The sequence below is a fragment of the Falco punctatus genome, assembly GCF_963210335.1.
Source record: "Falco punctatus genome assembly, chromosome: 1".
NCBI classification, from domain to species: Eukaryota; Metazoa; Chordata; class Aves; order Falconiformes; family Falconidae; genus Falco; species Falco punctatus.
The window spans coordinates 74182414-74210281 of NC_137580.1; the positions used below are offsets into that span (position 1 = coordinate 74182414).

Genomic DNA, 27868 nt, shown 5'->3' on the forward strand with positions numbered 1-27868 from the left:
CGATATGAATGATTGAATCTGCAATCGCCGCTTTCCAGGTTCGAGTCCAACAGACGGACACGACCAGGATGAGGGAGAAAACTTCCATCTCCTCCGGAGGTCCAGGCTTTGTAACGACAGATCTCTTCGCCAAACGGTGCCACCGCGGCGCAGGAAACCCAAGAGTTTGAGGTGCCGCCGGAGGAGCGTGTAAATCCCGGTGGCTGGCGCACCGCCGCGGCCGGGCAGGGAGCGAGCCCGGCGCCCCTCTCCTCGCCGAAACCCCGCGTCACTTCGGGGGGCTCCTGGGCAGCACCAGAGTTGCTGGGAGCGCCGGCAGCAAATCCATCCAGCCCGGGCGCCGCCGCGGGCAGCAGCCGCCTCTGCTGGTCAGACAATCCCCATCCTTCCGCCGGGTCCAGGGATCCGCTCGGTCCCGGCTGCTGCACGGCAACTTCCAACCCACACCACGCACACGCTCACACACACACACACGGACACGCACACACGAGCACACACACACGGACACACAAACCCTCTGGCCAGAGAAGCCCCAGGAGCCCGCAGCAAATAGCTCGCCTTCAGCGAGGGGGAGGAGCGGGCAACCGGGAGAGCAGGCGATCCCGCTTCCAGTAACCAGATTCCTGCAGGAAAAGCCCCCCCGGAGGCCAAAAAACAAAGTGAACTTCAAGGTAATGCAGATAGTAATGCAGAGATTTCCCCCCACACACACACCCTTCGCTTAAAAAAATTGCCCCCCACAACTGGAGGAAAAAAAAATATCAATAAAGCAATCTGCAAAGGAAGCCCGGCGTGCTGTCTCTGTCGCGCAAGGTAGTGGTTGGACAGGGCAGGAGCGAGAGGAGGAGTGCCCGGAGCCAGGCAGAGGAAAGCAGATGATGGTCTGCAGGTTGCTTTTAGAGCTTGCTTTGCTGGTGGGATGCAGAGAGAGCTGGCAGCTCCAGCACCAGCCAGCACGTTGCCTAGAAATGGATCACCTAGGAGAAGGAGAGAGAGCGAGAGATAAGTGCTATCAGCCAGAGAGAGAGAAACGGAGAGAGAGAGCGAGCGCGCTTCTCTCTAATAACCACCTCCTCCCCCTATCTGCAATACAAGGGAGAAACAAAACAGAGCTCATCTCCCTTGAAATCTTCAGCTGGGACTAAGGAAGAGACATGGGCAGGAGTGCATACAGTCTAAAAATACATTGGGGGTGGGGGAGAAGATCTTTTTGAAGTGTTATGCTCAGCTTAAAAAAAAAAAAAAAAAAAAACAAAAAAAAAAACCAACCACCACCCCATTTATTTAACCTTGTAACTCCACTGCAGGTATCAAGTTCAAAGCTAGATGAGCACTTTTGCTTGTTGGTCTTTGACAACTGAGTCAGGGACATTGCTTGAAGGGGAAAAGGAAAAAAAAAATATCAGGGACACCTGGCCTCAAGGGGAAAATGAAGACCTAAAAATCTATTAATATGACTTTAATTATCTGTGTTCTTGATGGAATTCTCACAATTCTTTAAAGCAATGAATTGGCTTTTTCCTTCCTCTCTCTTTAGGTAGTAGAGAAATTTCTATGGGAAAACATTTAGAGTGCACTTTTCATGCTCAGGGTACTATGAATTCATTAACCAATTAATCCTCAGACTTCTCATGCTGTAGTTAAATACTTTATCCCCATTACACAGACAGAGAACTGCACAGAGAGGTTAAGCATGTTCCTATAAACTATTCTAAATCCCCACTTTATGTCTTATTACCCTTTCTTCTGACTTTTATTTTTCTAGTCAGGCTAAAGACAGGACACAGAAGTCAAAGAATTCCTCCAACATAGTGGTTATATCCTAAACTTATGTAAGCCATTGATAAGAGCTGGTAGTCCCTTTAGAAGTCTAAATAGAGGTCAATCAACCCCTTTTCTTCAGAAAGAACCTTTTTTGAAGGCATCTCCTTAAGTTATAGCATTCAGCTTAAGTTCATCATACCTGACTTTCACCTGTCTTCTTTCAGCCATGGGACTAGTTAACACCTGTATACGTACAAGATTTAAGGATTTAGTTCAGGAGAAAGTAGTAATATTTGTAAGGAAAGGCAAACTAAACCAGTATTAAAGAGCAAGATAACTGAATCTATTAAAAAAACCCCACCAAAACCCCACCCAAACAACAACAACAACAAAACAACCCCAACCAAACAAACCACCAGCAGCACTGTCTACTTTGCCTGGGTCCACATTGACAGGTGACTGCTTCCCTAAAGATGGTAACACTCAAATGACTTCAAGTGAGATCACAAGCACAAGGCAGGGCTCATCTTTTCACTGACTAGAATGGGCTTTCTCTCATCTAGGAGCTATAACAAATGAAAACTAAAATTGACTGTAAGAGACAAAAGAAAAAGTATGTAAAGAGAATAGTAGATGATGATCAGTGTGAAGCAAAAGTCTAACAAATTATGTCACGTGCTGCATCTGTCCATATCCTCTGTGCGAGTCACAGATCTGTTGTCAACAGCAAACAGTAAAAAAGGTGCTTTTTTTTTTTTTTTTTTCCTGTAAATGACAATTTATGCACAGTATCAGTGAGTGTAGTGGGCATTAATTTTACAAGTAATAAATTCTGATTCATCTGAGAAACTTTTGAAGCTGCTTGCTTGAGTCATTACTTCTCCACAAAAGAACAGAGTCCACAAGAAATGTTAATTCCCTTCTTTGGGGGGCATGTCAGAGCAGTACTCTTTAATAATGTACAATGCACAGTAGGCAGAATAGGAAATGTAATGAAAACCTTTGGAAAATTATAACCTTTTAATCCTCAGTTTAGATAATACCAGGAATTTTGAGGCCTTATTTAGAAAGCAGCTATCCTTACTGACTCTTCTAAGCATCCAGTATCCTGAATTGGTCACACTAAATGGAAATTTTTGCTTAGGTCTGTAGACATATTTAACAGGACAGGAGGCACAGGACAAGCCAAGAGCTTGTACTTCACAAATACCCTCTAAAGAATAAAACACGCTTTTGGAGTGTAGCTTTGAAAAATAATTCCAGTGGTAACACTACCTGAAAATTTGAGAGGAAAAAGACTGCAGTAAATTTAAAAATAATTTCAAATAAACTTACTTTACATAATGAACATATTATTGATTTAACATGTATCCACCACAGAGATAAAATAATTTGCATTTCCTCACTTTCATTCTCTTCAATTCTTATTCATTAAAAAAAACAACTGCTGTCATCCATTTAAAAAGACTGAAAAAAATCTTACACTATGTGGTTGGTTCAAGGTATCAGAGAAAAGTGCTGAAGAAGGATAATGGATTGAACTATCCAGTTAAAGTCAGGGGGGGGAAAAGAGTTCCAGAGCAGGAGTTACTGATACTGTGAAAATATTGTCCTAAAACCCCCACCCCCCAAAAAAAACCAACCACAAACCAAACCCAAAAAACCCACCCCAAACCAAAGAAACTACTGATCAGACCTGGCTGAACACCGAACACAGGCCTATGAGCACCATTCTTAGAACTTCAGCGACTGCTGTCTCAGGCACTTTGGAAACAAGTCACACACATTTCACCCATGCTGCCCACCCTTCACTACAACTTTCCTCCCAAAATGTCCTCAGCTACAACATCACCTCATCTTCACCATTAGCATCCATGGGAGAAGCATCACCATCAGCCAACCAATATTGCTAACAACGGGGAGTAGTCGTCTTCTTTCTACTACTCTAACTGAAGTTAATGGTTAATGTACCTTATGTATCCACTGATTGGCTATTACAGTGTGGCACATTAATGCAGCCCCTAGAGGAGCAGCAAAGAAAGGATGTTCTTGTAAAACACGGGCAGCGGGGGAAAAAGAGTGTCCATCTAATGTTTATTTCCTTACACCCACTCACAGTACTCTGCTACCTTAACCAAGTCAGCCTGGGACCTGAGCTTCTCTCTATAGAGAAAAGACAGTTAAATACAAAAGTCTCACGTGCCTTTTACTCACCTATGCCCCTTTTCCCTTCTGGTTGTCCATACAAACAGATCTGACTGTGCAGAGGTCAACTTTTGATTTGTTTAATTCCGAGTCCCAGGATATCCTTCAGGTATTTGAAGAAATTAATATAGTGATTGAACAGTCTCACTTACAACCTTCAGTGCTGGTAGGTGAACAGAATAGCTAAGCCTTACAACAATAGACCTAAATCACATAGCAAGTATTTACCATTCCTACACATGAACATTAAAACTCCTTTTGCACATTAGAATGCAGTATTTTATATTCAAAGGTATTTCAAAACATACAAAATGTTTAGATGAGGTGAAATCAGGTTACAGCCTAGGTTAGTCCATTTGCTCGAACACCTTTTTCAGGAAGGCCCATAAGTTATTACATCAGAGGAAAAAAAAACAGTATGCATCCATCACACCCTTCTGTGCCGTACCCAGTGGGAAAGGGAGGTAGGAGAGACTCCTTACTGACCCTACTAAAGCATCATTTCCTATCTTGAAGTTTGGTATTCAATTAACCTTTTAATCTTAGCTTACATAGTTATGAATCTTGTTAACAGTCACAGAGTTATCCTAAAATTAAAATAAATAAAAAAGGAAAAAAAACCTCTAACCCCCAAACAAACCATCAGCATTAAACTTAGTGACCTTCTGTAGCAGTGGATTGCAGAAGTGCCAACTGGCTGTGAAAAATAAGCATTTCTTTTACTTGGTTCTAATTTACTCCCTCTCTTTCATGAAACAGTTCAATATTATTGCATTAAGAGGTGGGATTAAAAAGAACCAATCATCTGTTAAAGGACAGAAGCATCAATCACAAATATGTAACAGTCATACCCAAATTGTTATTGATGCCATTTGAACATGGCAGAAAGGCCAGGAAGGCCCACCTACTACTGCTAAGATTAATTTCTATTTCTGGACTCTTAATATCTTTTCTTCCCCACCCTCCATTTTTACTTCATCTACCACATTTTACTACATTTTTACTACATCTACATACACTTTACTACGTTACAGTATGATGTACTACTACTACTTTTTCGAGTCTTTGTGGGTCATTTTTTAAATGAACGCTTCTGATGTGAAAATTAACAGTAATTCTGTGAATCTCCATATTTCTTTGATGGCTGTATGGAAACTTGTTTTTTCCTCTCTTCAGATGGTATTTGGAAGTTCTGACCCGCCACCAAGTAATAACACTATAGATGAAACACAGGACCCTGTAAGACCCTCAGTACTAAATTCACGACAGATTCAGCAACCGGCTCAGCGCAGGCAGCTCCCTGCAGAGCCATTTCAGTGGACCCAGGATCTCCCCTTAAGGATGTCGTTCCCAGATCAAATCTTAATTTACATGTGATGAGGCAAAAAAAGTTGTCATGAATATCAATTTAATTCTTGTTACTTACGATTACTTATGATGTAGGCTGCAAGAAGATCTGCCTGACTTTAAAATTTGATGTACTCAAGGCTGACCAGGTAAATATCTCATGATAGTAAGTCAACTAACCATGGGCCTCCACCCCCCAGTCTGTATAGGACGACATGAACGCTATTTCAATCTAAGTAACACTGAGTTTCCCCTCGTTTAAAAACACCAACTGACAAACATCCCCCACCTGGCATTGCTGGGTTTTTTTTTGTATTTTTGTATTTTTTTTGTATTTTTGTACTTTTTTTTTTTTTAAATAAATGCATAAAGCAACTGACTGACAGACCTATCAAGAGACCATGTGTCAACAAGCAAATGTCCCTCTGCCACCGAGCCAGCCCTCAGACTCTCAGGAAAGCTGCTAGCTCTGAGAGGTTACTTCAGTTGACATGTCTACTCAGTCTTTGCTTTACCTGGCACAGCTTCGAACAAGAAGTCATCTGGGAGGGCTTTAGTTAAGAGGACATCTGTCCATTAGGAAATGGACTTGCTTCAGTGACCGCCAAATAACCTTTAAATGCAAGCTTTAGCCCACTGCCAACTTTAAGGTTGGGCTCTGCATTATGAAAGAGGTCCGGGTTAACAGGACCATTGGAATTCTTAGTAGTGGCCCAGACATTGACTCCATAGTCCTGTCAAACTTGCGGTGAAACATGCACTCTTGGGCCTCTGTCCACTTCTGAATGATGGGGATAATCTTGCCTTTACTTAATGGAATACTTCGAAGGACTAAATTAGTTAGTTTTTTTCAAATGCAAACTATTAAATACTTCTTCTAATTTCCTTCATTCTGTTTCTCCATACCTTAAACACGTGAATGTGTCTACATCTGCAAGAGTGTGTGTGTGTGCATGTGCACATTCAGATAGATAGATAGAAAGTAATTTCATTTGGCCTTTATACAAATAAACAGAACATTAAATATTTAATGCATTTCAACAGAAAGTGCACGTTGTGGCCTTGAACATCTTATCACAAAGGAACAAATACCAAACCAGAATCAGGAGTTATCCTGCTGGGCAGAAGAAATGCAAAAAGTTTTGTGCAGTACATAGGAAGGATTTCAAAGGTTTTTTTGCTTTTTTGAAACTACATTATTACTGAATTTAGTTGAGAGCTTGTGTCTTATCCTTTAGCCTCACTACACAAAAGTCAGAAAGTGGGTATGAGGTAAAGTCAACCCTTAGAGCAACCAGTGTTATCAAAGTGAAGTAACAGGGATTGCTGCTGAGGTAGATTTATTTTGCCTCCATTTATACTCATGTTATAGATCTCCTGTGCGACCTGAGCCATCCTGTTATGTACCTCACTCAGAAGCTGTTATGCTACTGGAGGGAGGACACAGTGCCTAATAACAGACAAAGACTTCTTGGCCATGATCTGAACAGGAGAAAAAAACAAAACAGAAATCAAGTCATTCATTTCATTGGCACAGGAGAGAATGTCTCGCTTTTAGATATCTATTTATGTAACATCTTTCTAATCTTATCTAGATTAAAAGATAACCAGAGAATAAATTTTCCCTTCTCATGCTTCACCTGCCCAGTAAGTACTAAATATCAAGCCAAATCCTTCTGATGCCAAGTCCTTCTCTGTCTCTATAAGCACCCAGCTAGTCACCCTCCATCTCTGGAGGATCTTTCTCAAACTCCCTCTTACTCACCACTTTGTTCTCCTCCAGGACTTTCCTGGTTCCTCCTGGAGATGACTGACCATACCTCAATGCTGTATATGTACACTTTCACTCTTCTCTCTTGCTGGAACTTTACATCTTTCTAATATTCCTCCTATCATTCACCACATTTCCACAACCATGGCCCTTGCTGCTATCTTCCCTTTACCACTTCTTTCCTTTCCCTTCAAGAGCTACAAAAAGAGTGAAAGACATGCAAGGCACTTTCTGCCAAAGCCACCCCACAATTATGCTGGGTGAAAAGCAAGTCACAAATGGTGGAGAAAGCCAGCAGGGGAACTAAGAGAAGCAGGGAATATGCTGACACCTGCAGCCACAACTCAGTTTCTACCTATGGATCTTCTATTGGCAGCAGGAGAGGAGTCGCTTCAGCAAGTGCTTGGTCAGGTCTAAGATCTTGGGTAGGGCATGAATGGCAAACGCAGACAGCCCTCCTAGCAGCTGACAAAGGGCATGTGTGTCTTCTCTGTCTGATGTCCATCTCACTCCTAGCTCCTCTTCTGGTAGCTGGTAATGCCTTCTGGCTCATTCTAGCCACAGGTTCAGGCTATAATAAACCCAGAGCAAGGGATATTTATATTCTGTGGGGAAGCCACCAAGCCAAATACACCAGTCACTGGGGAAGGTGTGCACAGAGGAGGAGAAGTTGGGAAGGCTGGAGAACTAGCTTTGAGAGCATGACACCTTATAGTGGAGAGGAATCTGTAGAAAAACTGTGATAAAAGAAAGACAGCAGAGTGGTGACAGAGCACAGTGAAGTCACAGTTCAGATCCGAGTAGCTCTCCATGTAGCCTTTTAGTTCATGCAGCTGAGGGACTCAGACTATTCTGGTTAGTATGTGGAGTGAAAGAACCAACCAAGAGCAAACCATTTTAACTGATCTCATTCTACATCTTCACTGCTGCTGAGAAGAGAAGAGGGAGTTTCAACTCCAACAATAAAAGAAAGACCAGTCAGAAGTCACCACTGAACCAGAAATGCCACATGCTGTCTGCTTGCTTCATATCACGCAAGACCAGAATCAGCTCTGCTGCGGGTGGTGGAAGAGATAGTCGGAAAAGCCTAGTATCGGAAAACATTATTATTGTTGCTCTGCGAGCCCATGGTTTAAGCGGGAGAAAACCTGGCACATTAGATTCTTTTACCTATTTGGAAAAGTTAGAATGAAGCCTGTTAAATTTGGTGGTTTAACAAAAATATGACTCAGTCATTTGTGAAAGACAAATAGCGCAGGCTTTGCTAGTTGTTTAACACCGTAGTTAAGCTGGCACCTGCAAAGTTGTACATACTTTTTCTATTGCATCTTTATTTAGTAGTAATCATTAGTGTTATATTGGACCTTCTAGCAAGACTAAGATTTCATTGTGGCAGCTACAAAAATGCATAGCAAAATAGTCCATACCACAAATACAGTACACACTGACTACACAAGAAAAACACGAGTCAGAAAGGGAAACAAGGTAGTCAGGCGTATTCCCAGGATCACATGTCATAAAATCCAAAGCAGAATTTGGATTTGCCAAGTTGCAGCACAGGAAGCTCCCTGCCAAAACTATCCACTCTCTTTCCTGGGTGCATTTGAATACCATCTGGTCTCTTTCTGGCAGAGGTAGCAACATGAGAAAAATTACTTTTATCTGTGAACCTCTACATGGTTTTAGTATCAGGACCCCAGGAACATTTGATAATTTGTTGTAACACAAGATCTCAACTATGGTGTGTGCTACTTTCTGCATGTTGGCTTAAAAAAATATATCTCCATACAAAAATAAGTCCCATGTCTTGCCTAAGATTTGCTGCCCTGTACAATTACCGGTGCTAGGTTTTTCCAACAAAGAAGAAGTTAACTGAACCAAATGAAGAGGCAGTAGAGAAAGATGACTGCTAAAATGTGAGAAATGTATAAATCACTACTATTTATCCAAAGAGTCAAATAATTCCCCATGCCAGAAGGCACTAATTGGTCATTACATAGTTGGATATTAGTATATCTAGTAGTCTCTAAGAGTTCATATGTCTTTCATCGATGAGACAAATATGTGTCTACATCTAAGAGTCTTTAAACACTTCATGATGCACGTTTTCATTCTATTTTCAGTAAGAATTCCTCACCTTTCCTTCATTTCTTTCCCCCCAAAAGAAATACTAAATCAAGGTAGCTGAAATAACCTATTTGAAATTTCTTGCTTTGATGCATTAAACATAATTTCCTTCTCTCTGTGTTTTTGTCATAACAAACAGCATCATTATAGTTGACATTTACCTTAATCCACAGTATTTCTGTCACAAATTAAGGAAGAACCATTAGATCTGATGACAAGGCAAGGAAGAAACTACCTAACTAACATGATAAATTATTTGTGGTGATATCCATCCACCATTTTGTCTGTACAGTACCTAAAATTAAAATAAACAACCTGTTTTTCTCAGTTTTACTTGGCTTCTGCAAGTAATTTTCATGTAATATTTACCCTATATAACCACCCCAACAGGACTGGAAAGGCCACACAACTCTGAAGTGTTACTATTTTAATGAAAACCAGTCAGAAAGACTTCATTTCGAAGAGCCTCTTGAAAACATACAGTTCTGAGGAAATTCTACAATAGATGGAAAAACGGAAACACAGAGTAAGATTATCTTCCTATTATGACCTACTTTTCGTTGATGCCTACTTCATTTGCTTAGAATTATTATCAAGTGAGTTTTGAAAAGAAGAAAGCTGAATCTTCTATTTTGACTAGGTTAAACATTTTCTTCACATTAGTGAAGTCATGCTGATAAATTGAAACAATTCCTATTAGCATGACTGTAAAATACGTTTTGGATGACTCCAAATATTGAATGTTCCTGCATCATCCCCATCACACACACACACACACAAATCCCACACTATCTACTTACATTACAAGCTTTCCAACCATTACAGTTATCCATGTTCTTTAATCTCTTTTCACTTTTCCTCTTTCATGTTTACTTTTCTGGTCTCTTTCTTTTTTAAGTCGATGGTTAGTATACATTTAGGTGACCAGTGAAGTATAAGATATTTCTGAGCACCTACCTGTTGGGTGAAATGCCGAGAACTATCTTGCCACTGGGGACAATGACAAAGTGCCTCTTTCTGTTGTCTTTTGCCTTTCGAGTTTGTGGCCTATTCTGAAAAGGCAAGTAGTAACAATAATTTAGCTCTTTTAAGTGTTACTTGCACTGAATACTTTCTGCAACCCAATAATAAAGAGGGTAACCACCCCCACACCACCCCCAAGTTACTGTAAAGCTTCATTTTATTCTTCAGAAAGGAAGGTATCAACATTAATACTGTCAAAATGTAGTGAATGACTAAATAACATTCGGTACGTCTATTGGTCATACGGCTATGGAAAAGAGGGAGGTGTTCAATAAACAGAATGCTTACATATGTAACAGTATAACACCACCGTAATTTGAATGCTTAGCGAGGTCTGAAAGAAAATGCAGCTTCAGAAAACCCCACCTAATAATTACTTCATTAGACAATTCTTCAGGTAGTGTAATACTGCAAATGCATATAAATTATTCTTGTAGATAAGCAGTTACATGTTTTATGACCCTCCTTACATGCACAAATCTGAATAGACTTCTACTAATATGTGAGCTAGTTATTTAAGAAGCTGTAAACCACTTAGCCTGAATATCTGTGGCCTGACTACATACTTCTCTTGGGTATCAAAAAGTTATTCAGGTTCAGGAAGTTCAGCTTCACTGAAGGTCTGCTGTAAATACTGTGCTATTATTTCCCACTTCTACTGTTTTTCACGTATACAGACATGGTGACACATTTACACAAACACTTAGAGTTTTGGTCCTTGAATATACGTTACTCCTCCAGTAATTGCAGGGAAGCGTAGTGGAATCACTCAAGCAGCAAAGGACATCTGATAGTAGTTTCCACATCAGACCACAGCGATTGACTTCTCTAAGTTAATTGATGAGCTGCAGTCCCAGATTTTAAACTAACACTCGCACAAAGTGAATCTCAAACTGACACAGGACGCACCCAGTGAGGGGAAAACAATAATTGCATTAAATCACATTTGAAACATTTTTGACAGGTGAATCTTGGCACAAACTGCAAAGCAGGACATCACCTCAGGGGTTTAAAGCTCTGAACATATCCAGAACCCTGTGTTAACATCAAGACTTGGTTACCTGACTCCTTTTCAAATCAGTTAAAGTCTCAACTAGATCAAGGCTGAACACACCTGCTCAACTCTGCTTCAGAGAGTTTCAGCGAAATCACAAGCTTTTCCCACATACAGAAAGCTGAACACACAAATACAAGTTTGAGTGACTAGAGTTTAACGGCATATGATTTGTCTATCTGTTCTCCATTGCATTTTTTTACTGCTGTTCTTAGCAAAATAAAGCATTAAAATCAATAAGCCATACGAACTGCAATGTCTCCTTTTTGGCTGTCAAAGGTAAATGGAAAAAAAAATACACATACTTTAGTAGATGATAGAGCATAAGCAACTTTAATAAACACATTGTCAGATTCTTCTGCCCCTAACTTTGGGCAGAACTGCCAGCTGCAATACAAAGTAGAAGCAGTCTGATCTCAGCTCACTAGAATTAGAAAGCAAGTAGTTGCTCTTTTGTAAAAGAAAGCAGTTTTGCAAGAGGCTATCAAACTTGGACTTGAACTTACAACTTACAGTCATTAAAAGGGTTACACAAACGAAGTCCAGTAGACAAAAGTGATTTTTTTTTTAAATCAAACAATGAATTAAGCATTTTAGACTAATTAGCTCTGTCTTCTATCAAGCTATGTATAAAACAAGAATTATTTTAATATAAATCCCAGACTTTTAGTAGAATGAATTGAGAACTAAATTTTTGGGTCTCTCAGGAAAGCAGAAGTAAGGAAATTCCATCCCTTATCTGCTGGAAAGCCACCTTTAAAGAAAGTAAGTAATAAAAAGAAGTCTCTAGGGTCTTACCATAAAGCACCCAGAGGAAGAAAACCTAGTTTCATATGTGACAATATCATATTTTCCCAGCATCTTTGACTAAGGAGGGGGAGGGGAGCGTGACAAACCCCAGACATGTCCTCCTCCTCCTGGATGAGCTTTTGATATCCAGACTCATGTATAAAACAGCACAGGGCTGTGGATCAGGACTGAAGCAGGAGGGGGTTTTTATAAACCCTGTGGGAAATAATACCAAACCAGCTGATGGATGTGAATTTTAAATCCCATTGTCTGTTTCCTGTGGTTTACAAAGCAATACAAAAAGAACTCATCCAAGAACAGCGTATATTTGAATAGAAGGTTGGAGTTTTGCCATCAATTTAATTTTTCTTTAAAAAAAAAAAAAAAGGAAAACAATGTAAAACCTGCAAGTTGAAAGACTTTGCATGATACATTGCTATCCAAAAAAAACCCCAAAAAAACAAAACAAACAACAACACAAAAAAAACCAAACAGAAGGAACAGTGTCATTACAGATAAGGCTCTAAGGTAGCAGAGTGCCTGGAACCTGACTCTGTACACCAGGTGAGCCTCTGAATTATTAGGCTATAAATAAGGTGCGGCTGAATGGTGCAAGAGCTCTCAGGTCATGGTTCCCTGGGACGGGACCTACCCAGAACAGAAACATTTGCTTTCCCTAGATAACCAAATCACTGGCAGGACAGAGACTCTCATACACACCTAGGACTAGAGTCTGACACAGCGAGGGTGTAAAAGCAGACCTAGGAGCTCAGAAGTACTCCTTGGTACAGCAACTTAAACAAAGCACCTCAACTGCTCCTGACAGAGCTGTTCCACTTTCTATAAATAATGCTGTAGCTAAGGGAGATTGACTCTCTGCTTAGACTGTCCTCACATATGATTTAATTTGGACCTTCTACCTTTGCAGTGAATGGCTCTGTCCATAGAAGTAGCAGTTATTCGGAGGTGTCTTCCCCCCCAACTCCTTTCTCCTTTTTTTTTTTTTTTTTTTTTTTTGTGTGTGTAGGATGCTTTTGTTGAGATTTAAGATTAACTACAGGAAGGACAGAGATTTAAAATTTTTGAAAGTGTGAAAGAGATTGGTTGTATCACATACCAAATCCATGTATACTACAAATGGCCCCACCATTTTATTTTATTTTTTGAAGGTGTTACGCTGAAGTTGCCATAGCAGAGTGAGCCAGTGGCACTGAAACCCTTTTTTTATGTTTTGAACTTTGGTTTTAAAAGTGCTGAGGAACACAAGGCAAAAGACAAAGATGTGCACCCACCTTTGCTTAAAAAAAAAAAAAAAAAAAAAAGAGAAAATGAAAGACTACGAGATGAAAGCATCAAAGGTATATTCACTGGTCTGTATAAGAGTTTGTGGTAAAAGTCAGTACAGGTAGAAGAGCCACCCCCAACTCAATGCATCCCCAGAAGGTCATAACCAAAGGAAAGCTAATATATAACAGACAGACTTCTTCCCAAACTCCTACCCAGTATCAAAGCAACCACCCTTTATTTCAGCTCCTTTTATAACATCTAGAGGAAGGACAAGAACACTTTGAAAGGGAAATAGCCAGGGAGAAACAGAGTTAGTATTTAGCAAGAAGTAACACTCCCCATTGCTCTTGGTCACTTGTAAGTTTTCCATCCCTTGGTAGAAGTCCGTTTGAAAAAAATTTAGAGAGAAAAAGCTGAAGAATGGTGCAATGGGCAGAGCTAGTGCTGTGTTATGAAAAAAAGTGGAAAATTATTACTAAAGATTAAGTGTTAATGACACACTACAGCTGTCAGGCAACTTTTGCTTGTTTGATTTTTAACCACAATATTTTTTTGTGTATGTATCCTCGTACAACTGAGCCTCCATACACATTTCCAAAACATCTTAGCCTCAGATGGGTGGGTGTGTGTGTGTGTGTGTAAGGAAACGACCTTCAAAACATTTAATCTAGTTAGTGACATTTTATGATACCACTTAGAGTATCCTACAGAAGACCTTTAGCACTCCCGTTTTCAGGGAAATACTGCTTGATGATTTCTAATGGGCAGTTCTAGTCTATAGCATCTCAGAGTTACTGACACATACTGTATGTGAAAACTACCTATGTCAATTAAGTTTCTGTACTATTTTTAATAACACTGCCTACTCGACATAGTAAGCAATCTTTTTGTCATAACAATACAAAACAGACTTGTTATGTGTAGTGATGTAAAAGGCAAGGTATGTTACTTCATTGGGTTTTGTCTTTGTGATTAGGAAACTCCAAATATATTCACATACATTCAGATAATTTGCTTTCCAAGCATGTCACATTTCATAATTTTATTGTGAAGCAGACTTACAGAGGAGGCAAAACACTGCCTACACTTGATAGGCAAATGTCCACATATATTTACCTCCAAATCCATATTTATGTGCACTTTAAATTTACATGCATACCAATACTGCACATTCGAGAGTAGATCTGAGGCTTCTTTAAAAAGAAAACCTCTTCCTGAAGTACAAAACTGTTCCAGTTTAGAGTACTAGCACTGAACCTTAGAAAACTGAAGTTAAGATAACTTTACCTGCATTGTTTTCATATACAGTATATAACAAACAATTTCTTACTGGCTTTGAATTTATCTGGAGTAGTTCTGTTTATGCTGAGGTAGCTCTTGGTTCTTGCTAAAAGTTCCATTCATACTCGTTTTCTTTCTACAATTGATGTTTTGGTTATTTATATGACAAAATGTTATACTGTCTGGCTAGGGAACCAAGAAAAGCCCATTTCCTTTACAGGGGAAAACTGCAAGTTCCTTGAAAGACACAATATTTTTGAGACTCCATCAAAACCTCCCAAACACCGCTCCTAAAAGTCAGGTATGTGCTTATATGATTTTGAACTAAAGAAGTTACCAAAAAGACAACAGCAAACCTACAGCTTGTTATACCACCAGTGAAGTCCTCCCTCTAAACACTTTGGAAATTGCCATTTATTTTCAATAAGGCATGCAAACATTAGTTTTATTGCATATCTTAAATACCCCCCAAAATAGTAACAAAACAAAAGTAAAGAAAAATCTCTGATAAAGCTGGGAGCATTAATATTCCACCAGTCAGTAATCAATTTTTAAAAATTTTTACCTGTACACACAAATATATATAAAACCACATGTATATGTATAATATACCATATATATGCACACATATTTCAGCAACCAAACACATTTTCTTTGAAGTCTGGTTTGCTTTCACTGTATGAAACAAGCCTTAATGTGATCTGCCATACAAGGCAAGATGCAAAGTTTTACTTTAAACATTCATGAATTCCTAGAAATCATAGGGTTTTTATTTGAGCTGCAGACTTAAACTATTCCTCTTTAGAACATCAACCAACTACTTTCATTAATCAGCAGTAGAATGATGGTAGTTAAAAATCCAGAAGTCAATTTCTGTATCCTGGAAATGTGTATGGTATATACTAAAAGATGATGGGATATCCTTGAAGTATTTTATTTCTCTAAAAGAAATGTCTTATCTCAGCTGTTCTCCTGTATCATGGAAGTTAATGATCATGCTGATAATAAATGTACAACATCAATCAAACAGCATTTAAAAAAAGTATGACTTCCACCTCTGGTCTCTTTTTCTTAGCCCAGAAATTTTCCTGAAGGTTTTTCCTCTGATTTAAATTTGCAGAGTTCATCTTATACTTCAGTGTTTTTACTCATAATTTTGGCTGAAACACAAATATTCTGTGATCAACAGCAAATGAGCATCAAGAATATAGATGAATCATAGATCCACAAGTCTTTGAGATCACTTTTAAGACAGAGTTGGGGAAAAGAACAAGGTAATTTGTTGAAAACAATCAAAAAGATTGTTACGCATCCATTTCTTGTTTCCTTGCACATTTAATGGTGACAGGTACATATCAATCATCCCTTATAATAACCTGCTCAATGAGATCTAACAGTTTTATTTTTATATATTCTTTAGATTTGTCTTTTATGTCTAGCAATGCTACTTCAATCACTAAGAATACTTATAAGTAGGTGTGGAACCCTGACAATTATGAGGATCTTTACTTTGCTAATGTAATACTCTGCTGACATTTTAACAACTATCTTGATACATCAGACTGTTTCCACATCATTTGTTCACTTTCAGACATTCTGATTTCTTTCAGCCAATATATTAATTTTACTCAAAGCTGTCAATTTGTGGTGTTTGAATGTGTAGAATTTCTTTAGTAATTGGATCATGTAGTTTACTTTCCCTTTTTTTTTTTTAAAGTACATACTTTGAAAACTTACTGCTCCTCACTGGGCATTCATTTAGCCTCAGAAAGGAGTATGTCTAAATTTTGTGCTTTCTCCAAATATTAATTCCATGCCTAATTAAAATTTCTCAAGTTGCCACCAGAGTTACTGAACATTTTCAATAGATTTGCCAGCAAAGGGATTTCCTCCTTAACAGCCTCATTCCTATACAGTTTGGAAAATAACTGAAATTTCCAGGCAGACCTGAGTAATCTAAAACGTTAACATAAAGAGTCACTTATTGTAGGTGTATCAGGTTCTCTGGCAGAACTGAGGGCTGTGAAACTCCTTGCTAGGGAAGTGGAACAGAGTTTTGGTTTACAAAGAGTACCTCTCTAAGACATCCCAAACTTCCCTGAGCAGTTTTCACATCTAAAAATGACTTTCAAAAATCTAACGTCCAGAGATTTCCAATGCCTTTCCTTATTTCCTTGTACAACTATCCAGTTCAAAAATAAAGTTTGAAATAAAGCGTGGGTTTAGAAATTTTTCCAACTTTTATGCAATAAATTTGGTTAGTGTTTGTAATTTGCACTCTATTATGCAAAACAATAGTGATTTTTAAATAATTTCAGGTAGGTAGAGATTTGCTTAGCCAGAAGTTAATATAAGCAAATTTTACAGCTCTCATTTCTTTGGTGAGGCACTGACAGCTGTTTGCTTCTCATGAACTCCACCAATGTCTTCAATTCACCTGTCTTCAATCAATTTTTTGTCATCTAGTGTCAGAGCAAGACTAAGCACTTTCAATTGTTCAGCACGTCACATATTGGATTGCCACACCACCAGGGTAGGACTCTGAACTATACGCTCTCTTCTTACATATACCTGAAAGCTGAAAACTCTTCTGATCAGCTACACTTCTCTCTACTTTTTACTTCCATCCCATCACATGAGAAAGATGCCAAACAAAGCACATTTTAGAAGTTAAGGGATAAATACATGCAAATTCTACACATTTTCCTTTCTTAAAATGTCAGTCTTCAACTTATTTTTTTCTCTGAAATATGAGTATTTTTCTCTTTCCCCACACTGTGTGTGTGTATACATACATATACTCACACAGAGTTGGACTTTCAGTGTGAACAGTGACCATTACCAGCAGTTCAAGATAAGTATCACTGTGCAAGGGATCACTACCTATGGTTGATGGTTTTGGAGATAATGCTTACATCCTTTATCAACTTCTTTGGATTCAAACTAAGTTGGAATGTGAGCAAGATATTTCCAAGTTATTTTCAACACTCTGTGTTTATTTATTTAACATTAGAAATAAACAAAAAATCCCCAAGCAAAACCACTGCTCCTATGAAACTATAAAACTTTCCAGGGAAAAAGCAAGCAAGCAGCAGGCACTGAAAATGGTTTGTCCAGATTCATAAAAATGGGAAAAATAAGTACTCCAAAGAATTTGCTTCAGTTTGTCCACTTTAGGGCAGGGTATATAGGAACAGCCCACTGAAGGATAGCCCCTACCACAATGATTAAATGCATAACTAGCTTAAGGCAATATAGATGCAATCAGTTCTGCAAGTCACATTAAAGCAGTAACACTTGCATTTATAAAACAGGTGCATCTTAGTACCTTGAATCACAGCGCTCTGGTAAGTCTGCTTTGTGTTGCAAAGTAGTATTTCAGCCTAGTACTTAGCTTTATCTATATAGATGACAGTATGATCCATGTTTGTGGGAGCCATGAACTGTTAAGTCCACTGATGCTGTATTAAATTATTTGATTAATGTTTCAGTCACCAGGGTATCTATAAGGCTTTGCTGTAATTGCTAGGACATAGAAACTATAAGCAATGTTTTCTTTAATTATTCTTGGTTTCACTTCCTACGGCAGGAACATCAATTTACATGGAAATTAGGAAATTTCAGATCTCACCAATCTATTTGTCACAGATCTTCCAGGAATAGCATCACTGTCTGATCTTAGGCGTGGTTCTTGAGAAAAGACCATAGTGGAAACAATACTGGGAATTCCACAGGCAGGGTTTTTCCACTGACTTATCTATAAAATATTTATTATCTATAAAAACATTAGCACTGTGAGCTCCCTGGGATCAGATGCTACTTCTTATCAGCTTCCTTTCATAGAACACATTAACCTAAGTAAAAAAGGGACTGCAGACCCACAGGTACAACTGTGAAACCCCCTCTGACTTCAGCTCATTCACTCAGTTACACATGTACCTACCTATTAGTCTTAAATGGGTTTGGACCAGCAGCCCAGGGGAATAATCCAAAAAGATCTGGGTTGTGCAGAAAAAGGTAGGGGAAGCGACAGGCCTGCAGGCTTTCTCTGACTACAGACAATAGATGAAAAGGAAAGAAGTCAGTTTGACTGTTAAATATAAGCTATGCTTGCAGGGCTGCAAGACAGATTTTATGTTACAAATGAGTATACATTAAACAGGGAGAATAAAAAAAAAACCAAAACCAAACAACAAGGGAGATATAATGAACACAGAATCCCACAAAACAAGTATACGAATAGCCTATATTTTACCTAGAGTGACAACTGAAAAAGACATACTTCTGACACCTTTCTCTTCTCCTGGCAAGACCTCATTGTATAAATCTAACATTAAAATTCCTGTCGGATTCTTATTACAGTGAACTGAAGACTATGCAAGTTCATCCAGCAGTTATGTCTTTCAACAATAAAACGATAGGTCACGGAGTTTGAAGGCTTTTATTTATTTTCATGGTTTGTGAAGAGGTATTTGAAGATTATTTTGCCCTGTGCATTTCAGTAACAGATTCTGCTTAATTTCAGCTTAATGGGAAAACATGGGGAAAAAAATCCAGGTTTTACTCTATTCAAGCTACTGGTATTTTCATAAACATCATTATGTACTTGGAACAGAGATAAGGATTTTCACTGGGATTTGTGCTCCTAAAACAGGCGGTCAAGCAATAGACTATCAACCCATCGCTTTACTCCAAAGCTGAAGGAGTGCCTTACCACAAGGCATGCACCATGCATCCATGCTGAATTTCAAAGCCTCAGGAAAACACACGACCTCAGTTTCTTGGTGGCTCTCATGATTGATTTTGTGTCAACCTTACAAGATGTGCTAGTAATCCTGTGCAGCAGATCCTTTCTTGGCATTACCCTATGTTTCCCCAGCTGAACAGAAAACCCCATGAACTGAGCTACATCAAGAGAGACATCATCTGACAGTTAGGGTAGACCTTGGGAAAAGGGCACTTTGGTGTTCCTGAGTCAACACAAGGTCTTTTCTTCCTTGTGCACATAGTTCACAAAAACATGGGGGCCCACAAAGTTTTTAAGCAGATACTGCTTTCAGTGTTTCTTCTTTGATTATTTGCATTTGAGATGTTCAGTTGAGGTGTCAAAACCAGAGATAAAACCCCATGCCTCAATAAATGTATAAGTACAAATACAAAGTTGGGTCCCTGCCATTAGAGCGATAGTGTCTTTCCTGCTGCAGAAAAGCACATCTCTGGGGTGTTTCACCTTTTGTGGTGCTGCAGTACAAAGATCCAAAGGTGGCACCTGCCAGGGGATTCCAGTCATTTTCATAGTAACATTTGTTAGCACCGTGGGAAAACCATTAAATTCAAATGCTCTAGCACCCAATCAATGATTGCACAGCCAAGGAGTAGGATCCTGCTTGATATTCATCACCTTGTAACTCATGAGACATTTGAATATTTTACTTTTAAGCCACCTATATAAACCATTGAATGGAGAGGGCTGAATATCCCCCTTTTTCCTCCAATGATAAACACATAACGAGGAAGGAATGCAACCATGTCAGGCTTAAGGAACTTAAATGCAGCGACATGCAAGGAGAGGCCAACACAGTATCCCGAAAGGGATCTGTACAGCAATAAGCCTTCACCTTTCCACTGCCCTCTTTCTCACAGGATGTGTACTGGGTTATCACCATAATCCCATTCCTATACAATTTGGAGACCTCCCTCAAAATTTTTATGTCTTGTCAGCAACAGTAACTCAGGGTTCTTTTGCAAGTCGTCAGTGCTGAAACAACCGGGCAGATAACTATTGCAGCCCTCAAAGTCCAAAGTGTGAGGGAGGTTTCTTAGTTTCATAGGTAAAAATTTTGAGGAGTCTATGAAACATATACTCAAGTTGAGTACTTCTATGTACATGAATTTACCACCTTCCATGATTATTTGCACACCCAGTTTTTCCTTCTGAATCTGACTAACAACAAAGCATGGGGGCTTTGAGCAATTTGATCTAATTGAAGATGTCCCTGCTCGTTGCAGCGGGGTTGGACTAGATGACCTTCAAAGGTCTTTTCCAACCCAAACTATTCTATAACGTTATGAAAGCAACCATCCGTAGCTTTTGGCATTATATGCCAGGAAAGTGTAGCCCCAAAACTTTGTGCCCATAAACAACTGAATGAAGTCCACAAAAGCTGTCACGTACCCTTTAAACTCCCATTCTCATACAGTTCTGCCCCTTCTTCATCCTAAAGGTCATCCACTCTGTGGCAAAAATGTAGTTTGGGATATGCACCCTGGTCTTCTGTGTACATTCCACATCATAGATAATATAGTCCTGCCCTTCTTCTGGATTTTTGACCACAGGCATGAGCCACTGCTGCTGGTTTACATTACAGTTCTGTTCATAGCACATCTGCACTTCCAGCTTTTACATTCATGATGTTTTTCTACATAGGCATTAGACTTTTCACAGATAATCACAGTCAAACAATCAATTTCTTTTTTAACAGCCAGGGGCTTGTGCCTCTGTAAGCACTCCCCAGACCTGCACAGCAGCCTGCAGCTGTGGCACCTTATCCTTGTCCCCAAGTTAACTGCACAGCCATGAGAAAGAGAGCCTGCAAATACCTTCCTGACATTGTAACACCATAATAACATTAATCATGTAAAAGGAGGAAACAGTCCTTGGGCTTAAAAATCTCCCAACCCCTTTTTTTCCTCAAATATGAGGTTGATGTATATATTAACATGTAGCAGATCCTTACATAAGAGGATGTCACTCACCATGACCTTCCCCTGCACAGACCAACCCTGTTTGTCATGTAGCTCTTTTTCTCTGAGAGCATCCGTGCTCATCTGTGAGATCCCTCAATGCTGTAAACACTGCAACACTCCCAGCAAAACAGAGATCATCACTGTTATTTTGATCAATTAAAGTTTTGCCTGTAATTTTGGGATAGGAGATAGACTGCAGCATACTACATACCGTGCCCCCAACAGCTGTTATGGTAACGGTAGTCAGGCAGAAAGTCAGATCAAAACATAGTTCTGTCTTACTTTGCAGTGAAGTACTGACCCAGTATAAAAATTTCACCACATTCATAATGTTTAAATTAATAGCAGGAGAATATAGTCACACAAGCTGACAGTTTCAAGATGGAGCTGAGTGTAACCACTCTGTTCAAACCAGTGGTGTAAATGATCAAAACTTTGCTCTACACGCTAAACAAATGTTTCATAAGTTTCACATAGTTATACCTGGTTTAAATGAACAAACCTGTATTCTTCTAGCCCCAAACATCTGGATCAACCATTCCCACCAGCAGAGATGCTCCGTGGAAGCCATAGGATGGTCTGAATAGTAGCTTGTGTCTTGCACAGGGCAGAACTCAACAGCTGTCACAAAAGCCCAAACTCAAGATTTAGAAGTATGAAATATTGAGCGAAGGGGAGGGAAAGGATGAGAAGCAGTTGTACAATGACTCTTCCAACCAAAGAACCAGAAATGCAGCTAATATCCCAGTTCTGCAGTCAAGAAGAGAGGAAATATTTCTGTCCTCAGATACAGCACCCAGACTCGTACAATTACTATAGCTGCAAGAAAATGCTTCATGCTTCTGGAACAGATAATTTTTCAGCTACTCTATAAAGATGATTTATGAAGAGCCTGGTGATTTCTGGGATCTGCCAGAAGTCTAAATAGGCTGTAACCTGAATAATTTAGCTGATGAACCCTAAGCTAAAAATCCAGTAAAGATTTACTCACATTCAACCTAAAGCAGAGAAGGAAAAAATAAGGAAAAAAAAATATTTTTTCTGATAATATACCATTGCACTTCAACACAAAAACCGTATTTATACTGTTGTTTGTTTTGTCTCTCTCAGTGACTTTTAATTATCATTTTATCAGAATAGTGTAGGTTGGAAAGGACATCTGGAGGGCATCTGCTCCAACCTGCCTCTTGAAACTAGGTTAATGACTTATTATTTCTATATATTTTAAGTGTTACTTAGGCTTTAAGGGAGTGAACAGTAGAAGGCAGTCTCAGAGACCTGCCTTTTCTTAAGAAACATATCCCTCATTTTAACAGTATTCACAGATGAAATATTCTACTGAACTGGAACAACAGACCATAGCTATGTATTTCTATGAAACAAACACTACACATTTCTCTTTACTCCCACTGAAATTAAAAGCAATTCTTAGATTCTGCTTTACATATGGGAACTGGCAAAGGCCAATGTGAAAGGTGATATCGCCCCAGAAGAAAGGTGGCCTCTACTTGTAACTATCCCCATGTGGAATGGGTATTCCATTTTTAGTTTTATCATGGTTTAACATCAGCCAGCGACTAAACACCAGGCAGCCGCTCACTCCCTCCCCCCACGGTGCGATGGGGGAGAGGATCGGAAGAGTAAAAGTGAGAAAACTCGTGGGTTGAGATATCAAGCCAAAGGCATGCACACAAGCAAAGGAATTCATTCACGACTTCCCATGGGCAGAGATGTGTTCAGCCATCCCCAGGAAGGCAGGGCTCAGTCACGAGTAACAGTTACTTGGGAAGACAAATGCCGTAACGCTGAACATCCCCCCGCCCCCGTCCTCCTTCTTTGCCCAGCTTTATATATTCACCATGACACCATACGGTATGGAATATCCCTGTGGCCAGTTCGGGTCACCTGCCCTGGCTGTATCCCCTCCCAGCTCCCCGTGCCCCCCAGCCCTCTCGCTGGCAGGGCCCGAGAAACTGAAAAGCCCTTGGCTGGGTCTGACCCTCACCCAGCAGCAACCAAACCCACCCGTGTGCTGCCAGCAGTGTTCTCACACCGAACCCAAACCACAGCACTGCACCAGCTACCGAGGAGAGAATTAACTCTGTCCCAGCCAAAACCAGGACAAGTTTGCAGTCCAGTATACTTTCATTTCAATCTCCCTCTATTTCTTCTGTCATTTAAAGTGAAGAAACCCAGATCTGCTTCATTTTGTGCTTCTTGACACAGTGGAATACCTGGATTTGTCTTCACCATGTAAGAAAATGGGGTCTTGTTACTGACATATGACAGTGTCTTAAACAGCTCTACTCATGTCTGCTGGAACTATGATGATGGCTTAGATAATTAAAAATTTCATCCTCAGATGATGGGGCCAAACGACTCTCCACTTAAAAAAAAAATAAAATTAAAAGGTAGACATTTCTCTGCAGTTTGATAAATTTTCTTAACAAGTGTCTGTGTGGCTCATTGTTTTTGTAAAGGAGCGTAAGAGTTATCATTGAAAATTTAGGTTAATATGGTACATTACCCTGGGTAACTATGGAAAGAATTTCAGTAGTTGTAGTATTAAAAGCTTATTAATTATCATTTTATTGGAGAACAACATTTACCAACATGTTCTATCTCAGGTTTCCTTTTGTAGCCCTATTAACTGGGGCAATGGCACTGTTTATTCAGGCAGGCAGAGTATACTACTTATCTTTTGGCAGATCTGAGCCCTTGGACTTGCACATGTAAGTAAATGAGAATCTTCCTTTTGACTACAGTAGACTTCAGTTCAAACACTTTATTTTGAAGGCAGAAAGCTGACATCATTTAAAGAAACAACTATCTACCCACTCAACGGTACACCACATTGCATGCTGCCTTCCACCATTTAAAAACAACAACAAAATATTCGAGAAATATGAGAAGACCCAGATAGGAAAAGGAGAAGGGAGGACAAAATACACCATGAAAACTTGTCCCATGACCGGTGACTTCGATATTCTACATAGGCATTGAGCAAAGCTAGGAGCTGCTTTCTGCAGGACTTCTGTGAAGGGAATTTTTCTCACAAGGGAATTAAACAAAAATGAAGTCACAATGCCATAGGGTTTTGTTGGTCATAATGGAGCAAAGATTACTTCACAGACTTACATAATAGAATAAATAGGCTTTTGAGAAAAAGTCTGTCTGCTGACATAAAAGACTGGCTGACATAATTGCATAATTAGGATTCCACTGGAACGAGGGGAAAAAAACACATCTAAACTGTCAGAATCTACTACCAAGTAGAGGCGTTTTTTCCCTTTGTATAGTAAAATAATTATGTAAGCGAAGTCCTTGCCTTAAGGACGATACTGAGGTGCTTTCAAATGAGCTTACCAGTAATGGTCAAAGCAAAATGACTTCAAAAGGTCAGGAACCACCCTGTCTCCTATCAATGTAAATGCTAAAAGCTTAAAAAGAAGAAAGCCTAAGCTAATGTGGTCTCTTTGCGTGGGAAAATTACTTGGGGGTGGGGAGAATTAGAGAAAACTAGGACCTAATAGAAGCATAGTATTACAGAAAGCTTTTTGTAGGGTATAATACAGCTATCGCTGTCAGAGTAGTTGGCACGCATGGAATCTCCTTTACCACAGCCCCCTAAGCAGCACACCCTGCCAGCTCAGCACCTGCGGGTAGGAGTAACGCCAGTGCAGACCCCGCGGCCAGGCTCTGTCGTGCTCCCTGGTGGCACCACACAGCTGATAAGCTGCACAGCCATTGTCACATGAAGGATCTATGAGAAGATGTCCCCTGCTGAGCCAGTCACTGTGGCAAAATTACTTTCCCTAGAGGAAATAATCTCATTGTAATAGCAATGCACACCTCCCTCCCAAAGTTACCTGCCTCCGAGGTGCTACTACACCTCACTGGGCACGTGAGGCCCATCAGTAACAACAACATGTGTGACTGGAGTCACTCAACCTCCACCTCAACGTAAAGAAAACTGACTCTTCCTCTACTGAAATAAGTCCAGGAGGAGGGGAATTGTTGTCTAAACTCCCAAATTAACAAACTCTGATTTAGTGTTTAACTATACACAAATCTGTGCATAAAGTTAGGTCAAGCTGACCCGTTCTCTAAAACTGTTCTGAACAAAAGGGCTCCTAATCAAGGGAGTCAGCCTTGGGAAGGATGGGAAACAAAGAACAGGTAGTGAAAAGAATAACATTATTTAAGTTACTCAGAAAGAAGCCTTCAAGTGAGGAAAGTTCTGGCTATGAGAGGAGACAGGCTGGTAAGGCATTGCAACCCATTGACATGAACAGAAAGTTTGTTGAAAATAGGACAAAGATAATTGTGGCAGTGGGAGATCACGACCTCCGACTCAAATAGCCCTCCCAGAAGAGGGCAAAACCCCTCTTGAGAAGTATGTGTAGCTAGAACAGAACTTCAGTGGTGCTATCTGAGGATGGGTACGAATTTGCATTAGAAGTGAGAAATTTGTTGCCAATCCTATGTATTATAAATGAACATGCAACGTACTATGAAGTAAAGAAAGCTGACAAATGAGGGGAGAAGTTAGGGAAGACTCCATTGTAACTTCTGGGATCAGTCAACAGGCTGAACCTGTCTTCTCCCCCATAGGGACACCAGTTGGGTAAGAACATTTTTCTATGACTAATTCATGCTAGCTGCCATTAGCTATACTGCTTTAAGCTTGCTTTGCAGTCAGTGTAATATCGCAGTCAATCTTTGAACCTTATTCTGTCACAAACTTGTACTTTATAATAAAAATCTTCAGCTGAAGTTATAAGTCTCCAGAGATTCAAGTAGTTGAATGAACTCCCCTTCTTAACGTGACATTTTGTAATATACCTGCCTATCTAAAGAAAACTGAGTAAGTGCTTCTCTGAAATGCAAAGAGGAGAGGACAGCAACCCCCACATCATATAGGAAAAATCTGTTACTGTTGCATTTTGTGGCCAGGTAGTTAGAAGATTACATCAATTTAAGTGTTTTACAGACAAAATTATCTGGTGATTTCTCTTTGTCTGTACTGTTAATGAAAAGTAGTAAGAATTTCTTACTTGATTATTTTTTGAGTATGCTAGTCTACTACTAGAATATATAATAGCTGTGTTTACATCAATATGTCTACAGAGCATCAAAAACGATATTAAAAAGCTCTGAACATCAAACTGAAAGATTATTCATGTTTTCAAGAAAATTCTGTATATCAAAGGCCCACATTGTTAACGGCTGCAGCCTCACTAAGGAAATAGTTCTACCTGCCAAATCAGAATCTGCATTTCCATCTAGACCCTCTCCAGATTTCTAAATAACTGTCTGCTACAGAAACTGCACATCTTTCTTCTATAGGATTAGCTTCCCTTGGAGGATTTTTTCCAGACCACATTACTTAGAATTAGAATTGCACGCATCAGACACACTCCAAATCCATTGTGTTTTAAGGCTACAGCACGTTGAGTTCAGTGAGATTTGTGGCTGCTCATCTATTTGTGGAATCAGGTCTTTAAACACAAGGGTCATGTCTGCTCCTCATACTACAATATTTTAATTATATTATGTATTAATAGTATCATTTAATGTAAAACACTAGTAAATTAGTTTATGTAGGTTACAGGTATTAAATTATATTCTATATTAAGTTACTCAATTTACTGTATTTCTGAGTGCTTTCTTTCTTGAGAAATTATTTTATTCTGTACACTTGCAAGGGGAGAAGTCTTATTTTCCTTTTGTTCTCTGTAGTAATAATAATACTTAAGTTACGTGAATAAGCAATCTCCGTAGTATTTCAACTATTTTTTAAATTCTTTTCTGCTTTAGATGCTTCCTTGTACTTGTCCAGTAGACCTTTATGGATAAACAAATACGGTAAGCTATCTTTTGGCTAGAGTATGTATTCCAATTTAGTCAGCAATCATTGGTATACCTGTTCTCTTCCTCAGCTTTCAAAATACATGTATTCCCAAGTACCTTTTAAATTGTAAAGCTAGTTCAACTGCAGGTTCAGGTATCACGTGTCAGAAGTTTCTCTCATTTCCCATTGCTTATTGGGCTTTTTGTGCTATAAACAATATGAAGATTCTTTGTTGCCATAAACAGTAGTCAATCACGTGAGAAGATGAGCATTTATATTAGAAGTAGCTGCATGGTACTATAACCACGATACACATGCAATAGGTGAAGTTAACGTGAAGCATGGAATATTAACTCAAACATTTCCTGCCATCTAGTACTTTCCTTAACCATATAATGTTTAGCTTAAGATGACAGCATAAAATTAGCATTATTTGTGTTTTGGAAATAAGATTTTTTGGCACATTCCAAATAAATGTACAATTACTGGAGCATTCACTTGACAGATTATAAACTACTGCTCATTATAATTTACATTGTTTTCATAGCTATAATTGCTGGAAAAGTTTTAAAGTATTTTCTTTTGCTTTGAAGTAGACAAGTAATTTTTCACTAGTTTC

At 39.2% G+C, this 27868-nt stretch overlaps 1 protein-coding gene across 3 annotated transcripts in view; it reads right to left on the minus strand.

Moving 5' to 3' along the window:
* The window catches only part of GRID2 (glutamate ionotropic receptor delta type subunit 2), a 790688-nt gene that overhangs the window by 731530 nt on the left and 31290 nt on the right, over positions 1 to 27868 (minus strand). For all 3 annotated transcript variants that reach the window (XR_013924346.1, XR_013924347.1, XM_080368765.1), the window contains exon 1: positions 1 to 27868. This exon is cut by the window's right edge and continues 31290 nt beyond it. Coding sequence is in view for 1 of the 3 variants with exons in the window: in XM_080368765.1 (XP_080224891.1) it covers positions 1 to 88 (88 nt within the window). In the remaining 2 variants the exon portion in view is untranslated.